This window comes from Papilio machaon, chromosome 22 (genome assembly GCF_912999745.1).
Source record: "Papilio machaon chromosome 22, ilPapMach1.1, whole genome shotgun sequence".
Taxonomy (NCBI): Eukaryota; Metazoa; Arthropoda; class Insecta; order Lepidoptera; family Papilionidae; genus Papilio; species Papilio machaon.
This window is the reverse complement of record NC_060007.1, coordinates 5,712,255-5,734,722: the sequence shown is the minus strand read 5'-3', so window position 1 is coordinate 5,734,722 and position 22,468 is coordinate 5,712,255. Positions and strand designations below refer to the sequence as shown.

General features: G+C 33.0%; 1 protein-coding gene across 2 annotated transcripts; it reads left to right on the top strand.

Annotated features, from left to right (window-relative positions):
- Positions 1-203: 203 nt before the first annotated feature.
- LOC106716339 (leucine-rich repeat-containing protein 24) lies at positions 204-22,014 on the top strand. 2 transcript variants are annotated; one of them, XM_014509849.2, is made up of 2 exons: positions 204-338; positions 19,678-22,014. In XM_014509849.2, the coding sequence occupies exon 2, from the start codon at positions 19,709-19,711 to the stop codon at positions 21,470-21,472; it is 1,764 nt and encodes a 587-aa protein (XP_014365335.2). In that variant the 5' UTR covers positions 204-338; positions 19,678-19,708; the 3' UTR covers positions 21,473-22,014. The 2 variants fall into 2 exon arrangements, with proteins under 2 accessions (XP_014365335.2, XP_014365334.2); XM_014509848.2 differs by having other exon boundaries at positions 19,674-22,014.
- The last annotated feature ends 454 nt before the right edge of the window (positions 22,015-22,468 follow it).

Below are 22,468 nucleotides of genomic sequence, written 5' to 3'. Positions count from 1 at the left end.
AAAAATGTAATCACAGAATCGCTTCTATTGCATACAAGTTGCCGTTTAAAATTTATGCATTGCGCAATACGGTGTAGTGGAATATTTTTATGGGGAATTCTGGCTGGAATGCCACACTGATGGGCTGAGGAGCGGTGGAGAGGGTTGAGGAGTGGGGGGAAGTTAGGGTTGCATAGTCCCGGCTGCCATAAGCAGCCCGGTCTTCGGTTGAAACGCACGCGTTGTCGCGTTATTACTGTGGTGTACTGTGGAGTGGAATAAAATGTTCGCGAGTTATAACTGACCATGATGTTGTGGGGTGTTGTTTTATAATATAGGTATCTTCGGATCCTTCAATGGTGAGTTTAATTTAAAAAAATATTAATATACATTTTTTTTGAATTAATATTAAAATGTAGAGTAATGTGGAAAAGGGATTTGATTAATTTGTAAAAAATAATATTTAAGTTTTCATTATATTTAGTGTAACTATTAAAAAAAAATTATTGAAAAACAGAATAATTATATTTTACAAGAAAGTTGTATAAGTTAGTTATTAATTATTTATTTTAGTTGTTATAGATATTTTTTCTGCATGAATTAAAAAAAAATTAAACTAAATTTTTTAAAATTATTTATTTTATTTCAACGATTTATGATGAATAAAAAAATCAATAAATTAAATTTGTTAGAAAATAATTATAATGGTAATAAAATAAAATAAAATATAATGAAAAAGAAATTATTAAGTATATACGAGTAAAAGGTAATTGTTATCATTATGTTACAAAGTGCGTGACATTTAACATTTTAAGAACGTGTTTTCCTGAAAATTTTCGATCGCTTTTTAATTTGATAATAATCTTTCACTAAAAAAAATACCTGGGTGTTCCTGTAATGAATTGTTTTCTGATTAAATTTAATAAGTATCAAATTATTTGTAATTAATAGTAAACTATTTTGTTTGCTTTTAATATTATTTTAGGGTCTTGACCCCTAAAGGAGGTTACCACCTAAGTGTGTAGAATCTTTACCTAAGTAGGCAACTTTTTGTACTTATTTTTTATTGAAGCGACAATCTTAAATTTATAATATTAAAATTCGATGGCTTACTTTTTTTTTAAATATAAGTTACTTTAATTAACCTTCATAATTTAACTTAACCTATTCATGTTAGTCTCTCCTGTCCTTTCGGTTGCCTGGAAGAGATCGCTTATAGCGATAAGGCTCTTTCTATGTAAATTACTTTATAGTCGAATAAGAATTAAAAAAAAAACAAATAAAAAAATAAAAAAAGTCAAATTGTCATTGATTTTTTTTTCTTTTTTTTCCGTTTTGTTCTTTTTGACCACATCTTTTCAAATATAGACATACGTAACCTATTAATTGAAGGTATTAGACGCTATTTCGTTTTAAACTTAACACCAAAGAGTATGGAAATGAAAAATACTATAAGTTATTCACGTAATATTATTTGAGATGTAAACATATTTAACTCTTTATCAGTGTCAATGATATTAATTTTAAATATCGAAAAAAAAATCAAATATTTCTAATGGTTTATGTGAATTTTCAATACGATTTCAAAAATGTATTAGCGTTTAATCTTTTGAAATCGTATTCATAACCGAAAAAAAGTAATCCGTTCCGAACGGATTGAAAAAGAACTAGTTTTCATTCATTTAACTGGCAAACGTTTGATCGTGAGGGCAATTTGTTGCGCCACATTCGGCCCACAAAATTGTTAAACATTTTTATTTTATAAGTACACTTTTTTCACAAATACACGAGCTCTTTAGTAAATTAAATTTAATCCAGTTCTTTTATTTTATGAGAGTGTTTTTCATTATTTAAAAAAAATATTTATTCCATTAAAATATTTTCAGTTTAGTTACAATTCGTAATTCGAATGACTTAATCGAGTTTTAGGATTACGGCTACTATCTTATTACACTTTTAATTTACTTAACTTCAACTTTAATATAGATTTCTTATATTAAATCGATACTAAGGACATCTTTTAGAGATCAAGACGTGTGGCAGTTAAATGCAAGTGTAATTTTCAGTCGAACCTGAACAAGCAAGAGTCCAAGGGATCGCTATATTTTTCTCGCTACTAGAGGTTTCTCTCTAACCCGAGTTTCTCGCTTAGGAGGTCGTACGAGACATGACAATGAATCTCGCTTATAAAAGTTCGATTGTAGTCAACAAAGGATATCTGCCCGGTGAGAGAGTGCTATCGCGGTTAGGTATGTCTGAAAACGAGTGAGTACGTAAAACGAACATAGGGATAAGAAAATCGATATAAGAAAAAAAATACAAGACAGCTACAGTACTAAAACGAAGTGAAATTTTTTGACATTAACAGAAAAGCGCTAGTCAAATAAGTCTGACTAAACTATGACAGCTCATGTCATAGTTTAGTTAGGCTGAGATTGTTGGGATTGTAAGGATGACAATATGTATTATTGGTAAAATTAAAGGCAGTGTAGTATTTCAGATCGCTATTAAATTAAATTAATAAATAAAACTTAATAAGTAGCCTATGTTCTACATGTGTCAAATTTCATCGAGATTTGTTTTGAGCAGTTCCGCAAATATACTCGTATTCTAACAAACATCCATACATACAACCAAACACTTGCGTTTATTAGTAAGGTGTTCTGAATGTTAAAATATTTACTTTTATATTGTGACTTTAATGTAGAGATGATTTCTTAAAGAAAGGCATGTTATTTATTCCTGTGCTCTAATATTTCAAAAGGGATTAGTTTAATCCCCAATTACAAAGGATTTACGTAAAGCTATATAAATCCCCCTATAATTATGCCTCCATTCTGTTTAACACCAGCAAGGAATATCGTTAATTATTAATGCTGTAGGAAATTGGGATTTCTTTTTATTACAAAACTTTAAATATTTAGTACAAAATAAGGTTGCGTTTAAACGTAATACGTGAAAACCTCAATTACACAATATTCTGCTTTAAGTTTTATTTTATATTAAAACTTAATTAAAACGATTTTTTTCGTTATTGTTGGTTCATAAATAATTCATAGAATTTACAATGTACCTAGTTCATTTTTAACTTCTATTTGTCAACCAATGGTGGGAATTCAACCATTAAAAAGCACATTCAATTTAATTGTTTCAAATACTTTCATTTGTTTGCGCCATTTCTTGAAAAAAGGTACTAAATTTACGTTTTACATATTAATAAGATGAAATAAATATTGCGTTTGCTAGCGGTCGCCCGCGACTACGTCAGCGCAGAATTAAAGAAAAAAATAGCCTATAATACTACCGCGTGTATTAGCTACCAAAGTCCCGTTAAAATCGGTCCAACCGTTCAAGAGATTCGACACGAAATCAACGCGACGTTGTGGACAGTCAGAGACAAAATGTTTCCCACGACACCGTCTGCGCGGAATTAAAAAAAAACTAATGAGTAGGATATGTGTTCTTCTAGACTATGTTCTATTTCTATGCCGAATTGCATCAAGATCCGTTGTGTCGTTCTCGTTCCCGAGGTAACTTCAAAAAAAATCTATCCATCCAAACATTTATAACTAGCTTTTACCCGCGACTCCGTCCCCGCGGAATAAGAAATAGAAAACGGGGTAAAAAATTATCCTATGTCCGTTTCCTGGTTCTAAGCTACCTGTCCACCAATTTTCAGTCAAATCGATTCAGCCGTTCTTGAGTTATAAATGGTGTAACTAACACGACTTTCTTTTATATATATAGATATAGATAAGATGTGCGAATTATTTAGCTTAAAGTAAGTTCTTTTGCGAGATATGAAATTAAGCATACTAAGTTAACATCTTTCACAACTTAACTGTATACATAATTAAGTAGTCTCCGTAACACTTAGATGACTTGGAAGGGATCCTTAGTCGAAGAGACTGCATGAAAATTACGTGCGTCGATATCGTAATGGCTGCATGTTTCTAAAGCTCCAAAGAGCTTATAGTTTCTTACTTGTACTTTATATGTTGTAAGTATATCTTGGAATAACATAATAACTTGTCGCTAAACTTAAAATAGAGATTCATAGAATTCTACACGTGAAAACATCTGTTTTAAAAATGCTTACCTCTTTTTTTTAAATGCGATGTATACTATTTTGTACAGCGGATATCTAAGATTACTTCGAAGTGAACACTTCTTATCAGATCAATTGTAAAACTAGTATCTTCGTAAATAAGGAGTACCAGTTTTTTTTTACATCATAAGGTGGGAAACAAGCACTTGGCCACAAGTGTACGCCGAAATAGTGAAGCAACCGTTGCTCATATACATTCTCAATTATAGATGCATTGCCTATCTTTAATTGACGGAGAAGACGCACAAAAAAGGATATATCAAATTATTACACTTCCCTTCCTCAAATCCACTTACCCTTCCCATCCTTTCCTTATAAGAAAAGGGTGAGAAGGAAAAGGGGATTAAAATTAGGCCTCCGACACGCACACTGATCAGACGAAACGCGGAATTACTTCCACTTCACGCCTTTTTTTCGTGTGGTCGTAGTATTTCACCGAGCGGGTCGACCCATTCGTGCAACTGATGTTGGCGTCTACCACTGTTGCTATGCTATCATGATTTCATTCTTAATCTATTATTGTTTATATCATTATGCGAAAAATCGTAAACCATCTTACAGCGCCATCTATTTTAAAATGAGATGTTTATTTTTGTTCAAACAATTTACGATTTAAAACTAAAGTGATTTATCGCTGTTAATTATTTCTCTTTTGATATACAACGTCGGGGTTTAGATTATTATGTTTGAAAACTTTGGCAAACAGCCAAATAACGTTCGACGGTGAGTTTAGGAAGAAGCATTTTTATCAAAGAATCGATATCTCTATTGAATAGGTTATTTTTAAATTCATTCGTTTACATTACTGAAGAATAATGAGATTTATAAAATATCAGCAATCAATTTATATGAATTTAGAATTGAAAAATATTTAAACATTTGGCAATATGCTTTTAATATTACATGAAGATGGTGTATTTTATAATTATCATCGTACAAAGTACATTTCCTAACTTATCCTTATTACTACGTAAGGTTTTGGTAGTTTAGTTTATTTACGGTACAACTTAAGAAGTAAATCCAGAGATGAACAACTTGTGTAAATTGAAAACATCAGTCTGGCAGTTAAAATGAGTTTATACATTATTAAAAACACTATTAAAACAATATTAATATAGACAAATTCTATTGTTCGTCGACAATAAGGGATTCTATTTTTTTTAAATATCTTTTTCTAAATAAAAAGACAAAGGTTCTTAGTGGCCAGTATGCGACCTGTTTAACAGAATCTTTGTCCACCAAAGAGTTCGGATATCGTAATTCTTCAACATCACTTATTAAACTAACTTGTTTATTTTCTTATCAACTGATTTTGTGTCTATTTTTTTTTTCGTTAAATATTTGAAAATGTTTATAACTAATGTTTTATATATCAGTTCCAATTAAGTACGAAACTTTTGCTTCTAAACAGTACCGCACTTCAAGAAGAGAAGCACCGCTTTTGGCAATTAATTGTGGTGGAAACAAAATAATGTACCACGAATATTTTCACACAATTTCTTTTCTTTTCCTTTATATTAATAATCTCAGTATGAAATGAATTTATTACAAAGACCCTCTTTGTTATTGTAGATATTTTGGTACATTGCAACGTAATCTGTTCCATTTAATTTCATAAGCGTCTTTATCAATATTCTCCAAGTTAAGAAAAGAAAGGAAAGAACATTTTGAAATCCTTTCAGATGTTTAATATGAAATGAACTGAATACGGTTTTTTGTATGAAATTCTAAACAAAATGAACATGTATTCATACAATACAAAGGTTTTTAATGGTAGAAATATTTTTACTTGAAACATTTTACTCTATTCAACTTAAGTAATTGTAGCTTTAATTCTTCAAATTAAATTTAACCCCGAGTTTTATAAAAAGCAAAGTGAAAATTGCATTTATATTTTGAAAATTTCGTATTATGTGTAAATGAGAGATGTTTTTAGCAGATAATGCATCAGTTTTATTAAAATATTTTAGCTCTACGTATTATTTTATGAATGTAATTTTTTAAATAAACAAAAGAATAAAATTAACGCCCTTCAAAATTATAATTATATAATTAGGATTCAAACTTGTTGCCGTAAAAAGACGATCGATGCTTTGTCAACTCTTGATACCTTGGAAGACGACAAAAAAACTACGTACAATCTTAATCTTTAGCGATTGACAAAAATATTATCCATTGACGTTCCATATGCTCTGATGTGAAGACATTGACGTCAAACTTGAAGAGTTGTAAGACCCAGAGAGTAAAAGAAAACCTTACCCTTGTTATATCCTTAATACCGTTGGTTTCTGAACACAAAATCTCTGTAAAAAACATATCCATGTCATTATCTTTGAGAAAACAGATATAATAATGTATTTTAAATGGAGATTTTTGGTCTCAGAAACCCACGAGTAGTAGTATTATTAAGGAAGAAAGTATTCTAGTAAATTCTTTTAAATATTGCTATAAATTATAACTTTTAATTGGTAATAGCGTACGAACGATATCTTCCTTGAAGGTCACCTGATGTGTTTTTTTAGACGCGTTCAAACTATTAACCTAGTTGCCGGAAATAGGTTAATAGAATGTAATAATAAAAATGCGTGTTTGTACGTCATTTCACGAACTGTACCGGCTGAAATGTGATTTAATCAAAAACTGTGTAATTTGTATTATCTTCGCCATTTATTGGAACGAAGTTCCTTATCGCGCGTTGTGAAAGGGGGCTAGACGGAAAAAATTCTTACGAAAAGTTGTCACGACACTTTTTGCTATATCACCATGGCAACGACGTGACAATATATAACGAAAATTCATAGAAATAAAATGTACTTCTTGTGAAGACTTAAGTTTTTTATTCATAGAATAAACATTGGTTCCTTCACTAATTAATTGAAAGGAACTTCGTTCCATCCGGGTGTCCCTTGACACCTCTCAAGGTTTTTTTTATTAAAAAGGTGTTTGTACAAACAATATATTTAGAACTATACTGTTTAAATTAGCTGCACCTATTTTTAATTTAATTCGTATAGAAATAAAACTTATCATGGGTTTCTGAGACCAAATTTTCTATTTTGTTAAAGATAATGATAGGAATGACGATATGTTTTATACAGACTTTGTTCTCAGTAACCAACTGTTAATCAAAGTACTTACTTATTCACAAAGAATTCTAGGCATTTATAATTTCCTCACAGACTCTTATTTTCTTTTCTTTTCAAGTTCCCCTTGATTAAAAGTCTTGGCAATGAAGTCGTATTGTAACGAATGCAGTTGTAATCCTATCTTAACGTATTTTTATAAAGGTGCCAGCTGAAAACTAGCGCAGGGGCAGTTTAGTCTGTCCTTGCTTCGCTGAGCTGGCTCCCTTTTACCACACTTTGTGCCTTGTATGTGTGTGTTTTTTTCTTTTTTGATTGTTTTTTTTTGAGTGGCTATAAATATTTTTTCTTTCTTTCTTATTTAAAACCAGTAGTATAATAAAACATTCTTTGAATTTCCAATATCAAAGATCAACTGAATTCAATAAAATTAATGCAACAAAAGCATCGCATTCGGATATAAAATAGAAAGCAAGAATTTTATTCCAACCATTTCGAAAGATAATGGTCGTGTAATGGAAAGCTTTGACTCGCAATTTTCAACGCAAGTCAAATTAACTCTTAGCTTTTAAGTTTAATAGGGCCTGTTATTTTAATAGAGAACACATTCATCCTAATGTTAGGAGCATTTAGTACACGAATAACCTTTTAACCTCACCCTTCTAATAGTGTTATCATTGAATAGATTATTCAAGTTAATACATTATGTTGGTATACACGAAACATGTATATTTTGTTAATAAATCAATATAACATTAAAATAAAAGAAGATTTCATTATGTACTTGTAAATTAAAACAACTAAAAATTAAAAAAAATCGTCAAGATAATTCAAAGTAACCCAAACTCGATGAGGTTGTGTCATTTCATAGCGAAGTTCCTATGGTCACCTTACAGCTCCATCATCAGATTAGAACCATGTCAACATAATAATGCATTATCACGCAATTTACACATGTATGCAAAATTTCAGCACAATCAGTATTTGAGAAGTTGCTTAAAGTTAATTTACAAAGACAAATAAATAAATACTTATAAAAAACGTTTGGTTCTGTCACATTTGCTTTGAAAAAGTAGCGATAACATTTATGTCTAGATCTGTTTTAAAAAAAACCCCTTTCTTACCACAAGATTCTATTTTTATTTCTAATTTTGTCTGGTCTTTAATATTAGAAAACGATAAAAGTGTCCGAACTAGGTTCTAAACAACTTGGTCGTAAGGTAGCTCTAAATAAATCTAGTTTTATAGACTACAATAAATATCATTACAAGCTCCAATACTATGTTCAATGATTTTTACTTTGTCTTTCTATTTAAAGTCTTTTAAAGCATGTTTTTATTCGAAAAATATAGAATACAAGATTTATACAAAGGATAGTATTTAATACTGCTGCTTTCAAAATATTTAAATTGTCACTTAAACACTCTATTAGTATAGAATCTACATTACGTATCTCCAGGAATTACCAAGTAGGGTTGGCGACAGGCTGGCGGCCTGCTATAAAAAAATAAGCCAAAAAATTTAACTTGCCAGGGAGATGATTACGTATCTCCAGGTAATTAATAAATGATTGTGAATGAAGTAATAACTATTAACCTCCATTGTAATGTAAATAAAAATAGATACCACACATATCATCATCAGCTCACTATACTTCCCCACTGAGAGGATCGGAGTCTACCCTAAGTTAGGGGTTACATTATGCCGTCAGGATCACGGTAGTGTGCGAGAGCGTTCCCGTGTTCCTGGCACAAGGCAAGAGAAGGTCACCGTGGGGTTTTAGTCGGTGCAAGCCCAACATAACCACCCTTGTTCCGCAAGGGTGGTATGCGTACGGCATTTCCCCACGTAAAAAAAAAAGGGGTTACTAGGCCATAGTCAACCACGCTGACCAAGTGCGGGTTGGCTTCATACAAATCTTTGAATTTCTTCTCGGATATGTGCAGGTTGCATCACGATGTTTTCCTTCACCGTAGGAACGTCAGATTATACGTATGTAAAACGGAAATCGAAAACCACTTTGGTACATAGCGGGATTTGAACCTAGAACCTGCAGATTACCCCTGAGCCACAAACGCTCTTGCCATACATATGGTGTGCAATAAATAAATTCTTTTACTGCTTACTAATAAAACTTTAGATTTCAATGAGATGAATAAAGATTAAATGTTTATAAGAAAGGGGATGATGAGCTTACAAGGTTGTTGTAAAGCGGATAACTGCATGTCTCGTAATTGTATTAATGTAATCACGTTTGCATCTGTTTATATCCGATGCGAATGCCCTTGCAACTAGTTCTAGTTTGTTTTTCTCTTTACCAGACGGTTGGTTAAACTTACTCTTTGTTATTTAATAGATTATCTGGCTATTTTATGTTCCAAATTGAGAATTTAACATTATAAACAAATAGTTACAGGTGTAAAGATTTATTGTACGTTTTATTCAGTGTTACTATAAGTTTGTAATGCTCAAACACTTGCACTAATCACTACAATAATGCTATTAATACGTTTGTGTTTTTGTAATATGTATAAAAAAGCTGATTCAACAATCTTAATCCAAATAATTGAAGATGGTATTAAAAATATTTGTGATTACATTCTTTTCAATATGGCGTTTGTATAAAAAAGCGTTATTTTTTGTCTTTAGATTAGGTATTTGGCGTGTATCGTAGACAAAGACTTGCTTTGTCGCCTCTCGTCTTTGTCTCAAATTCCACTTGTAGGTCCAACGTATTTTTATAAATGTTTTGTTCCACTGGTACAAAAACTTTGTAATAAAAACCTTAAATAGAAATTGTTTTTTTACAGACATTTGTCTTTGTTTTAAACCAATATAGTAGGTGAATTACAGTATTATAACTTTAAGGTATTTTAGATTAGCTTATAAGAGCATATAACAAGGAGATTTTTAAATATGAATGTGGAAGGCATACCGGTAGAGGAAGGTCTAGGAAGAGATCACAAAGACAGGCGTGAAGTGGAAGCAATTCCGCGTTTCGTCTGATTAGTGTGGTACCGGACGCCTAATTTTAGTCCTCTTTCCCTTTCCACCCTTTTCTTATTAGGAAAGGATGGGAAGGGAAGTGGATTTGGCGGAGGACGGGACGCATAGGAAAGAGAAATATCCTCTTTCTGTGCGTCCTCTTCTCCGTTGATTAAAGGTAGGCAGCGCATCTGCATTTGCGGATGTCTATGGGCAACGGTCGCCTCGCTACTGCGGCGAATCCAGGTGGCCGTTTGCTCGTCTTATGTTATAAAAAAAAGATGGTTGGTGGCTGATGCGGAAACTAAATAATTTTGAATTAGGCTGATTATATTTTCACGATGAATTTTATAAAAATGTACAAGAACGAATAAGATAAAACAAAACGTCAAAAAGAATATATTATTTTTAAAAATGTTTCACGAAATGTCAAAAAAGGTTGGACGAAAAAGGTTGGACGCAACCGCGAGGCCACAACAAATGGATTGTATGAAAGGTGATATGATCAAGAAGGAAATGATAACTAAGATGACGGAAGATATGGATACGATATGGAGGAGAAATATCTGGTGCGCTGACCCCTATAGAGCAGCATCAGAAACGGCAATATTTATAATATTATGATATTAGGATATTACATAAAATATCTGATTGTATTTATTTTGAATTACTAACAAATGTTATCTGTACTTAAAATTCGTCGAAAGAATTGATTAATTCCACAAATTTCTCGATGTTCGAACAACCAAGACATAATCTGGAAACAAAGCAAGACCGTAGTAATTACCAAGTTCTTGGTAAATACTTGTACATTGAAATTGTATATTAAATATTGCCCTCTATACGCTATCAAAGTATTACGTATCTTACCATATAACCTATAGTTTAAAGTTGTTTTATATTAAGCTTAATATTTAAAGTTAATTTTATAACATTTTTAGGATGTATTCACTCTTTTGCAATGAAATTCAATTAATATAAAGAATTCCCTTTACTACCTTTGAGATCATCGTATCTTTATAAGTTACTGACTACTAAGTTAAAGACTTTAACTTTACATCATGAAAGAAAAAAAATTGAACCAATTTGGATACATAAATTAAGTTAACGTAAGTTTACTTGGTCTGAGACATGTCACGTCACCAAGGTCCTTTAATTTTCTCCAGTATGTTAAGACAGTCCGCTACGTGATCTAATTAAGGAATTAATTTGACCAAGTCCCGGCCATCCCTCGGGTACTGTCTTCAATTTTATGATCCCCAGCCTTAATTCGAAGCAATGCGTCATTCTTGTAAGAAAAAATATAATTATATTTTCATTATAACGTAATAAAAACCTAATATTAGGTTATTGATTTTATGAAGGTTATAAATTAAAATGGACGATTGGATGCCTATAAATTAGGAGACTGGATCAAATCCTATTAAAGAATAACTATATTACATCTTTTTATTAATTTTATTTTATATAATAAGGTGGCAAACGAGCAACCGGCTACTTGAATTCGCCGAAATAGCGGAGCGACCGCTGCCCATAGATATCACAATTTCAGATACGTTGCCTACCTTTGATCGACAGAGGAGGGTACACACAGAAAGAGAATATTTCCTGATTCTATGAATTCCGTCTTCCGTCACATCCCCTTCCACTTCCCATCCTTTCCTTAAAAGAAAAGGGTGGGATTTTCTTTTTTAGGCGTTTTATAATCAACGTTATTATAAAAATTAACTTATCACTTTATGTAACTTTATTTTTTGTTTTTTTTCATTATTGGAATGGCTTACCACATATTATATTTATTTCATTTCTTTGAATTTTTACCTAGAATAATTAAGAATGTCGGTAGGTAGTCTTTATCAAGACTAATATAATAAAGACGAAAGATTTGTTTGTTTGTTTGTTTCCATCGAATTCGAAGTAACTACTGAACCGATTTGAAAAATTGTTTCACCGTTTTATTATTAGAGTTTTTTTTAAATTCCGGGCGAAGTCGCGGCTAAACTGCTAGTTATGTTTAAGGCATGTTGGGGTGAAAAGGTTTAAAGAGCCGGCGACTTGCAAGGTTGCGGTCGAGTCTTTGATCGGTCTCGTCAAAGAGAAGGTAGTACTTAAGTAAGCAAAAAATGCTTAGAGTTCAACGTTTCCATTTCTCCTTTGTAAGTTACAACTTGACAAAACAACTTAAGGTACTTAGAGTTTACTTAGTTGTAAAGTACTTAGTTGACTGAGTTTTTGTCGCATTTATGTGTGTTAAAATATTACATAACGATAGTAATATAAAAGAACTTTGTAGTCACGTCTGTTAGTTTTTCTTGATTTTGATTGTTATATTTTTGTATATTTATTGAATTAATTTAAATAAACAAATAAATATTTAAATGTTATATTACCTCCAGTTTTGTCCTCCAGATAAATACAGGGTAAACTCTTTATAACGTTATCCTTTATAATAATAAACTCCCTGTAACGTAGAAATGAGCTCAACTTGGTTGGTTTGCGTTAAAACCCACATATTGAAACACTCTTTATAGCGATACGCCATTCTCTATTTCGAAGAAATGTGTTCATATTTGTAGACAGAAAATATTATGTTATCTTGTTAATTTGGTTGTTTTTTTGTCCACTCCATACAGCGACAACTCTCTATAACGACAAAAATGCTCAGTCCTTTGAGTTTCGTTATAAAGAGTTTACACTGTATATTGTATGGTTCAAAATGGAATATGACATATACCTTGTTTAATATAAGTAATAATAATAACTCAAAGAGACAAACAATGGAATAACTTTACATTCTGTTCCCATTGTGTTCCCGAGGGAACTACCAAAGTTAATATATTTATAATACCAACACGCTTTACATGAATAAAACAATACAACTGTTATCCGAAATAACATAATTTTAATGAACGACTATTTCATAACATTCATTTGTTATATTACTAAGATGTTATATCTGAATAGGCGTTTAGATATAGTTTAAATTGGTTCCAACATAGCATGCTACATAAGCTAACAACTGACAGTTCGACTTAGGCTACGGTGTTCTAAGATTAGTTTGGTTGGTTTAATCGTAGGTTTTTGAGGCCAAAATCTGTATAAAACATATTATCATCCAATAAATTTAAGATTATTTTATTCTCAAAATCTTGTAATTGTATAAAGTAGGTGAGTCTACGACCATTGTGTTGATTTTTTCAAAATTTTTATCCTTAACGTAGAATGACAGTATGTCTGTTGAAAGATCCCTTCAGCAGAATTATTTGAAAATTGATATAAAGAGTTTTCAGTACAAATAGTAAATACATATCTATATTTTGTGTATGGACGAAATCGCGGGCACTTACTAGTTTTAATACGAATAATAGACATGTCTAAGTATAAAAGCATCGTTACAAGAAAATATATAAAAAGGTAAGATATTTCAGGACGAACGGAAAAGATACAAAAAAAACGTTGGCACTAAAAAATAAAGCAAAGAGGAACGAAGATTAATAGTTTTTCTTTGTTGATAGAAGGAGACTTGAACAAATTAACCTGCACTCTTTTTTTTAACTACAAGAAAGAAACTATTATGAGAAAAGAAGAATTAGGTACGCTTCTTTAAACATCTTGCTGTTTTTTTAACAAAATCAATAAAAATATTAGAACTGTTACAATTATATTAACATGATATAGATAAAAAAAATAGTAACAAAAAAAAGAAAAACTTAAAAAAAAAGATGCAAAATTTGTTTATTAATTAAACGAACTAAAAATTAAGATTGTATATTTAAAAAATACAAACTATTCGTAATGACGATTCAAATGAGCCCAAACTCGCTAAGATTGTGTCGTGTCATTGCGAAGTTCCTATCCTACCTTCTAGCTCCATCATCAGATCAGCACCAAGTCATCATAATATTATATTATCACGCGAATTACACATGTATGTAAAATTTCAACTCAATTAGTCACCGGGAAGTGGTTTAAATTTAACTAGCTTCTACCCACGACTCCGTCCGCGCGGAATAAAAAAATTGCACACAAGAGAAAAAAGTTCCTATGTCCGTCTCCTAGTTCTAAGCTACCTCCCCATTAATTTTCAGCTAAATCAGTTCGACCGATCTTGAGTTATAAATAGTGTAACTAAAACGACTTTCTTTTATATATACAGACTAGGTTTTACCCGCGACTCCGTCCGCGCGGAATAAAAAATAGAAAACGGGGTAAAAATTATGCTATGTCCGTTTCCTGGTTCTAAGCCCACCAATTTTCAGTCAATTCGATTCAGCCGTTCTTGAGTTATAAATGGTGTAACTAACACAACTTTCTTTTATATATATATAGATTAACAAGATTTAATGACAAGCATCGGGACATATGAAACAAAATAAAAGCGTATATAAAATAAGCATTAACAGTATTGTTTTGTATGAACTCGAAGGATCAATTAAGCGAACACACTTATATATAGCTGTCTTTGTTTTTTCAAACAAAATGACTGGGATGAAATTATGTTTCACAGTCTATCGTTTCTGAATACATAATTCGACATTAAGTAAACTTTGATCAGGTATATCTTAATATTTTTTGTCTGTGCTCACAGTTTGTGACGTAATGATGGATGAAGGAACTCCCCGCCTTCCTTACGATTGATGACGTATGCAAGATCCTTAATTAAGGAAAAATCTTACATTACACGGAGATATTACATTCATACATAAATTCTTGTATTTTTGTACGAAAACAGCATAAAAGAAAGTCGTGTTAGTTACACTATTTATAACTCAAGATCGGTCGAACTGATTTAGCTAAAAATTTATGAGGAGGTATAGCTTAGAACTAGGAGACGGACATAGGAACTTTTTTATCTTGTGTGCATTTTTTTTATTCCGCGCGGACGAAGTCGCGGGTTAAAGCTAGTTTTAATATAAAACAAAGTTACATTAAAAACGGAAAACATAAATAAATTTCTTTATATACAGGCTTTTGGGCTAGAAACGTTCTCAGGCATAACACCAAACATTTAAAATATAATTTAAATACGTACAGATATTATTGTATAACTCTAGCCACCTTGGTATTGAACTCATATAGCATAACACCATCCACCTTGCAAAGGACGGCAAAGAAGAAACAATATATTTGCGATCAAGAAGAGTGATTACGACCCTCAGTAAAGAGTGTAAGAGATAGGTTGAGAAAAAGAGTGTGTACCATTTAGCTGTTTATAATTTCTTATGTATTCTGGTACCCTTGTATTATGTTTAAGATTTACCATACAGTATTTTAGAAAGATCTTGCCTTGTTTTGTTCAAATCTCTTACATTATCCATTCTTGAAACTCTGCCAAATGTCACCTTTATCTCACTATTTGTTACGCAAAACTTTTACCTGAACTATCCCAAGTTGCGTTTACGATACCGAAGCAATACGCTTTTATTTTGCTACGTATAGATATGTGACAGATTTTATATTTATTTAATATCTGGAAACAATAACTAGATAACATATAATTTTAAAAGAAAACATAAAGATTTGTCTACCCGTCTGTATTAATATCATAATGAGGACAGATTTTATTGGAACGAAGTTCCTTATCGCGCGTTGTGAAAGGGGGCTAGACGGAAAAAATTCTTACGAAAAGTTGTCACAACACTTTTTGCTTTAGTAAGTATGTTAACGACGAATGAGCGCTACTTCACCATGGCAACGACGTGACAATATATAACGAAAATTCATAGAAATAAAATGTACTTCTTGTGAAGACTTAAGTTTTTTATTCATAGAATAAACATTGGTTCCTTCACTAATTAATCGAAAGGAACTTCGTTCCATCCGGGTGTCCCTTGACACCTCTCAAGTTTTTTTTTTTATATTTGTTCAGGAAAAAACTTATAAAGTGTTGAGTTAATTTTGATCATCGATTATTATTAAAATATTTATTAGCATATTTAACTCTCATAGAGAGGTCGCGGCTGTTTCCTATTGTGATTGATGTTATTTATACATTTTCCGTGTCTATAACATTTCACAGAAATCAGTTTTATTTGATCTTACGATTTAACCTTGAATGACTTGAAGTATAACCAAAATAACCCATAGGTTTCCATTGTAGAACCACTGGCATTAAAAATATAATTCTTTAAAAATAAATAAAAAAAAGTAGAAACAGATAATTGAAACTCCGTCAGAACATACGGTAAGGTAGACTTTTTTTTCGGGGGGTAAATCTTCAAAAGATGGGAAAGACCGGATTATGTGTGACTTCACTCAGTGAAACCTCCTCGGTGGCCATCTTCAAGTGCAACTGGTGAGAGTCCCGGGATATCCAAAGGATCGCACCCTGACTCTCTGCAGACTCGAAGTCGTAAAGTCAAACATCGATCTTGTTACAAATCGTATTGTTTTCGTTGTAGGAAGACGTCGAATTAAAGAGGTCATCGCCCGGAATAGCGTAAAAGATGGCCGTCAGCCAACACTGGAACTAATTCTATGCGCATTAGGCATTGCGCAAGAGAACCAACACTATTACGTACAATTGCGGCATGCGGAAATGTTAAATGTCACTCCTCTGTTATAATTCGTACACTTGATTACCCTAAATGACTGAGGAGTTTGTTAATTAAATTTCTTAAGCTAATTAAAACGGAGATTTACAAACCTACCAGAATTAATAACTTTTTAGGAAGAATTAATTATTTTCTTCAATTTCTTACTAAATTTATTTTGTTTTTTCCAAAATCACAAATATATTTGAACTTATATCGACTTTGAAGACTTACTTATATTATAAACTAGCTTTTACCCGCGACTCCGTCCGCGCGGAATAAAAAAAATAGAAAACGGGGTAAAAATTATCCTATGTCCTTTTCCTGGTTCTAAGCTACCTGCCCACCAATTTTCAGTCAAATCGATTCAGCCGTTCTTGAGTTATAAATAGTGTAACTAACACGACTTTCTTTTATATATATAGACTAGCTTTTTCCCGCGACTCCGTCCGCGCAGAATAAAAAAAAGAAAACGGGGTAAAAATTATCCTATGTCCTATTCCTGGTTCTAAGCTACCTGCTCACCAATTTTCAGTCAAATCGATTCAGCCGTTCTTGAGTTATAAATAGTGTAACTAACACGACTTTCTTTTATATATATAGATAGATGAGAATGTTTAGATGGATGGACGGATGTTAGAAGATATCTCCAGAACGGCTCAACGGATCTGGAAGAAATTTGTCACATATTTAGAACATAGTCTCGGAGTTTTTTTTTTAATTCCGCGCCGGCGGAGTCGAGGGCTACAGCTAGTCTATATTAAATAGAAACAATATACCATTTGATCTCAAGTATTTTTAACCAAACTTACAAAAGTGAGAGAGTAATCTTAAGGTCATAAATAAAGTATGGATTTTATATTATACTAGTTGTCGCCCGCGACTCAGTTAAAAGTTCCTCGATTAAAAAATAACTTAACAGAGGTATGAAAAATAGATAGTAGCCGATTCTCAGACCTACTAAATATGCATATAAAATTTTATAAAAATCGGTCAAGCCGTTTTGGAGTATGTAACATGGTAATAATTTGGTAACAAACATTGTGACACGAGAATTTTATATAGATTTAAACAGAACTAGCTATTAGATTTAAAAAAAAATGATTTATCTCACAAAATCATCTTACTAAACAGATACACCTTAGTCGAGAGTCTGCATAAATTTCTCAGTCACTCAGTAAAAGACAAGTCAAGTTGCCGTAACTTTCAACTTAACTGTGCTCAAAAAAACTTGGCAAAGTTCACTGTTGCCGACGGTATTTGGTATAAGGCGCTATTTCAAGTAATTTCCAGTATAATTATACTTAAATTAAAGTCTTAGACTGTCATAAAATAGATGACTCGGAATTAATTGTTTAAAGTTTGTTAAGCACCATTGAATCTTGATTTAATGATAGTATTTAGGGATGTTATTATTTTTTCATTAGGGACCTACAGCAATTGCTTTAATATCAAAATTGTTAAGTCCATCTTTATTTCGATATAGAATCTAAATATTTTGTTACTTTATTCGATTGTAAAGTAATAACAGTCAAGAGAGTAATATTTTTAAACTATATTTGGATGTATGGATGGATGTTTGTTAGAAGGTATCTCCAGAACTCGCTGAAATTTGACACAGATGTAGAACATAGTCTGGAACAACACATAGGATACTAATTTTTTTTTAATTCCGCACAGACATATTCGCGAGCGGCAGCCAGTAATCAAATTAATCCGGCAGCCTGCAAGACATTCCGGGAAAGAATGTCACATCTTACTAAAAATCAATCAAGCTGTTAATACAGAATTAAATAGTCACAATGAAATACAGTCGAACCTAGATAAGCGAGAGTCCAATTCACCGAGACATTTTTCTCGCTCATAGAGGTTTATCTCTCACCCGAGTTTCTCGCTTATGCTGGTAGTCCATCGGGACCAGTGAATGACTCTTGCTTGTAGAGGTTTTTCGTTTGTCCAGTTCTCGCATATCCTGGTTCGATAATCCGAATCATGTCATAAATTCTTAAGAAAAGCTAACAAAGCTGAAATTAAATGATAAATTTTAACTACGATTCGAAAATAAATGATGCAAAAAGCGAGTAGACATTAAAGTTAAATTAAAACTGAAGTACTTTTCATTTCCCCTTTTAAGTATCTCGGCTGCGAACTTTTCATTCGCCCCTCGTATGTTGTGGAAATTTTCTCACATCTCGAGCCGTGAAAAGATTTTCCCCATTCAGTTTTCCAGCGCTTAAGCGCTAGAGTTATTCCATAGAAAACTAAGCGTACGGAATTCGTTTGTGGTGAAGGTGGAAAAAAAAAACTTTCAATCGTTTTGCAGTTTATGTAACAATAGAAATTTTACGTTTGTTATGTTAATAATTTATGTTGGTACGTTTATTTAGGTCATAATTTTATTCTAATCTTCTTTAAGTCTAGCCTTAAAGCTAGCTAGCATACATGCGTATAAATCATATTTTTGTCACCACAACTTCACATCACCACTTGACAGAGTGTGATAACATTTTGTTAAGATATTCTAAAGACACCAGAAAAGGTTTTTGGTTCTAGATTTACTATATTATTGTTGTATGAAAATTTAAAATAACTTGTAAATGATGTAACATATCAATCATGATGTAAAAAAAGTTTCAGACTGAAACATTACCTAAATATTTCTTTTCTTAGGCGTATAAAACTAGCTGACTATTTTACATCTTTTACTGTAACATTCATACATTATTTCAATACATTCGTAGACATAACCTAATTTCTAAGATGTTTTTAAATTAAGATAGAAAAAATAACTAGAATTGTGATTCCAAATAACAATATAACTAGAAACAGTCGTAACATTAACGTAACTGTCTCATAAAAGAATAGAAAACGATCGTAATATAACAGATTAAATAAAACCAGATTCGATGACTAAGGCGTATTGTATTTTCGTCTGCAATATGTTTGTGTGATATATTGTGATTAACGTTTTCCTTGTTGTTTCAGGCAGTCGGCAGATGTAAGCATAAATCCGAAATGAGATGAGTATGCGCGTGTCGTGGGCCAGATGGTATTGGATAGTTATCTTCACGACTTGCACCGCGAGGACGGCCAGCGACTGGCTCGACTGCGCCCACATCGCCACCTGCCGCTGTAAGTGGTCCTCCGGCAAGAAAACCGCCACCTGCGCCTCCGGAGACCTCCGAAGACCGCCGGCTCTTTCTTCTGATATACAGGTCCTGGATCTACACGACAATCCACTCAGGAATCTACCACAAGGAGTTTTTTCCAATATCGGCTTACTTAACCTACAACGAATAAATCTTAAAGCGACCAAATTACGTTCAATAAATGCGGATGCTTTTCTAGAGTTGAGAATTCTAATTGAAGTGGACCTAGCTGACAACGATTTAGCTGTTTTACCGAGAGATATTTTCAGAGGCAACGAACGATTACGATTGGTAGTTCTCAGTAATAATCCATTGACCAATTTGATCTCTGACCAGTTTCCACCGCTACCGCATCTCCGAATGTTATTACTCGATGGCTGCCGACTGCGGACAATACATACGAAAGCTTTGAGAAATTTACGATCGCTAGAAACGATAGATTTAAGGAGAAATCAACTCACATTCCTTCGATTGATAACGTTTTCGTTGCCAGCTTTAAAGACAATGTCGCTGTCGGGGAATCCATGGCGGTGCGACTGTCGGTTAGGTGAATTTCGAGATTGGTTCTTAGATAGTAAATTGGGTACAGAGGAACTGTTATGTGTCGAGCCACCAATGCAGGCTGGAAATAAATGGCGAAATGTTCCTAGCGAAAACATGACGTGCGCTCCCGAAGTGCGATCTAGTACAGTCGTGGTCAGAGCGGAGGTTGGTTTGGCAGTTACATTCGGCTGCTGGATACATGGTATCCCAAAGCCGCAGGTGACTTGGTTGTTTGACGGTATTAATATACATAACAGTACGATAGATTGCGATATGGAAGAAACTGATACGACGGTAGAAAATGACATTTCAGAAGATAGAGTGCCTGGTAGTGTAAGGTGGGTTAATATAACATTGTTAAATATAACTTCTAGTGTCGCCGGAGAATGGACTTGTGTAGCAAAGAGTACGGCGGGAGAGGCCAGAGCTGTGATTAGTCTGGTTCTACCTCGCTCCCAAACGGCAACGGCTCGTACCGCGCCGGGTATACCGCAACTTTTAGGAGTAGTTTTCGGTGCACTAGGTGCGCTGGCGGCTCTCGGTTTTATTGCCGCAGTTGCTTGTTGGCATCTTAGAAGACGATCCGTGCCGCCCAGTAGAAGCTTTATGGATCAAGAAAAACGTCTAATAGAGGCGTCAGTCGTCGTGAGCTGCGACCGATCTATAGCAGATATGGCGTCCCCTTGTGACTTTGAGCTCACTGAACGTTCGCTGTCTGTCGACAATGACCAGCCGAGAGGTTGCGGATTTGATCCAGTTCATATTACGATAGAAGGAACTCCGGGAGTATTTCCTCCACCACCAGCGGAATTCGCGGTGCCAGTGCCGTATGGAAACATTTTTATTTCCGTGCAAGTAGCTGGAAGAAGTGAGCCGACCAAATATCCTGATCTACTGAGTGGAGGTGCAACTTTACCGCGGCGGAGTAGAACTTGTTGTACCGCTCCTGCATACGACAACATGGGACCCAGAGTAACGGCCACTGGTAGCTCCACCTGGTCGTTGCCCGGCGCAAGTTGCGACAACCCTGAGCCGTGTGAGACTCCTGTTTTAAGTTTACCGCCACCACCGCCGGAGTTCGTTTCCCTTTAGCCTAGGGTTCTGGTGCTGGATCCCTCGGCTCTGAGGTGACCTGGTACCGACTATTTTTGAGTCAATTAGACTATTTCCCAATTTCATTGTACTTATAATAATTTTGTCTTAATTAATCGTTTAAAATGTAAATAAAGGTGAATCGAGAATGAATGCAATGGACGTTTAGCATCCCGTGAGGTGAAATATGGAATGTTGTTATCAAATATTGAAATTAAAAATTTTTACTATAAAATAACTTAAGACCGACTTGTTATTTGTATGGTGGAGTGTGGTTGGAGTGAGAAAGATTTCGATCTTTATCTTATTTATTTCCTAGAGATTTCTTTAAGTCACGTCGCATATGTGTCTTCCCAACTTTTGTAAATATCGTTTATTCATAATATACAATTTTCCCAAATATAAGACTGACCCTTTTATCTTATTTTCATCCCTCTTTCTAGCGTGTATGAATGTTTAAAGCTATACACTTCAACTAGTGTCAAACAAAATAAGCTTCTAAGTGTTTTATTTAACAGCGAATAATATTAAAATAAACAAATCTGACGATTTCTTTGGTTTTATTTGTTCTCAATACTCTAAATCCTGTTTATCTAAGCCTTCACATAACTAGATTACTATTGATAATCTTTTTAACAAATCACCTACTTTCCTGTGATGAATTTTATCTTTAGTAACTATTGGTTTAGAAACTAGATAAAAAGAAAATAAAGTTAATACTTGTTATTATGCAAATTGTCTTCTGTGATGTATTTAATATAATAATTGAAGTAAGAAGTATATAAATAAATACTCTCTACATACCTATATATATGTAATATAATATATACGTAAATAACCCTATCTCCTATTACCATTTTAACCTAATTAATTTACGTTTTAACTATTTGAAATTAGAATTTAAGTGACAATAACTTGAAGCAAGTAAGTTGAAATAACTTGGAAACGCAGGATTGTAACACTCTTTTGTGGCTAAACAAATTGGATTTCATTCCA

Bases quoted from the DNA above. Each gene is read 5' to 3' on its own strand.
- LOC106716339 (XM_014509849.2), top strand. From the start codon at position 19,709: ATGAGTATGCGCGTGTCGTGGGCCAGATGGTATTGGATAGTTATCTTC.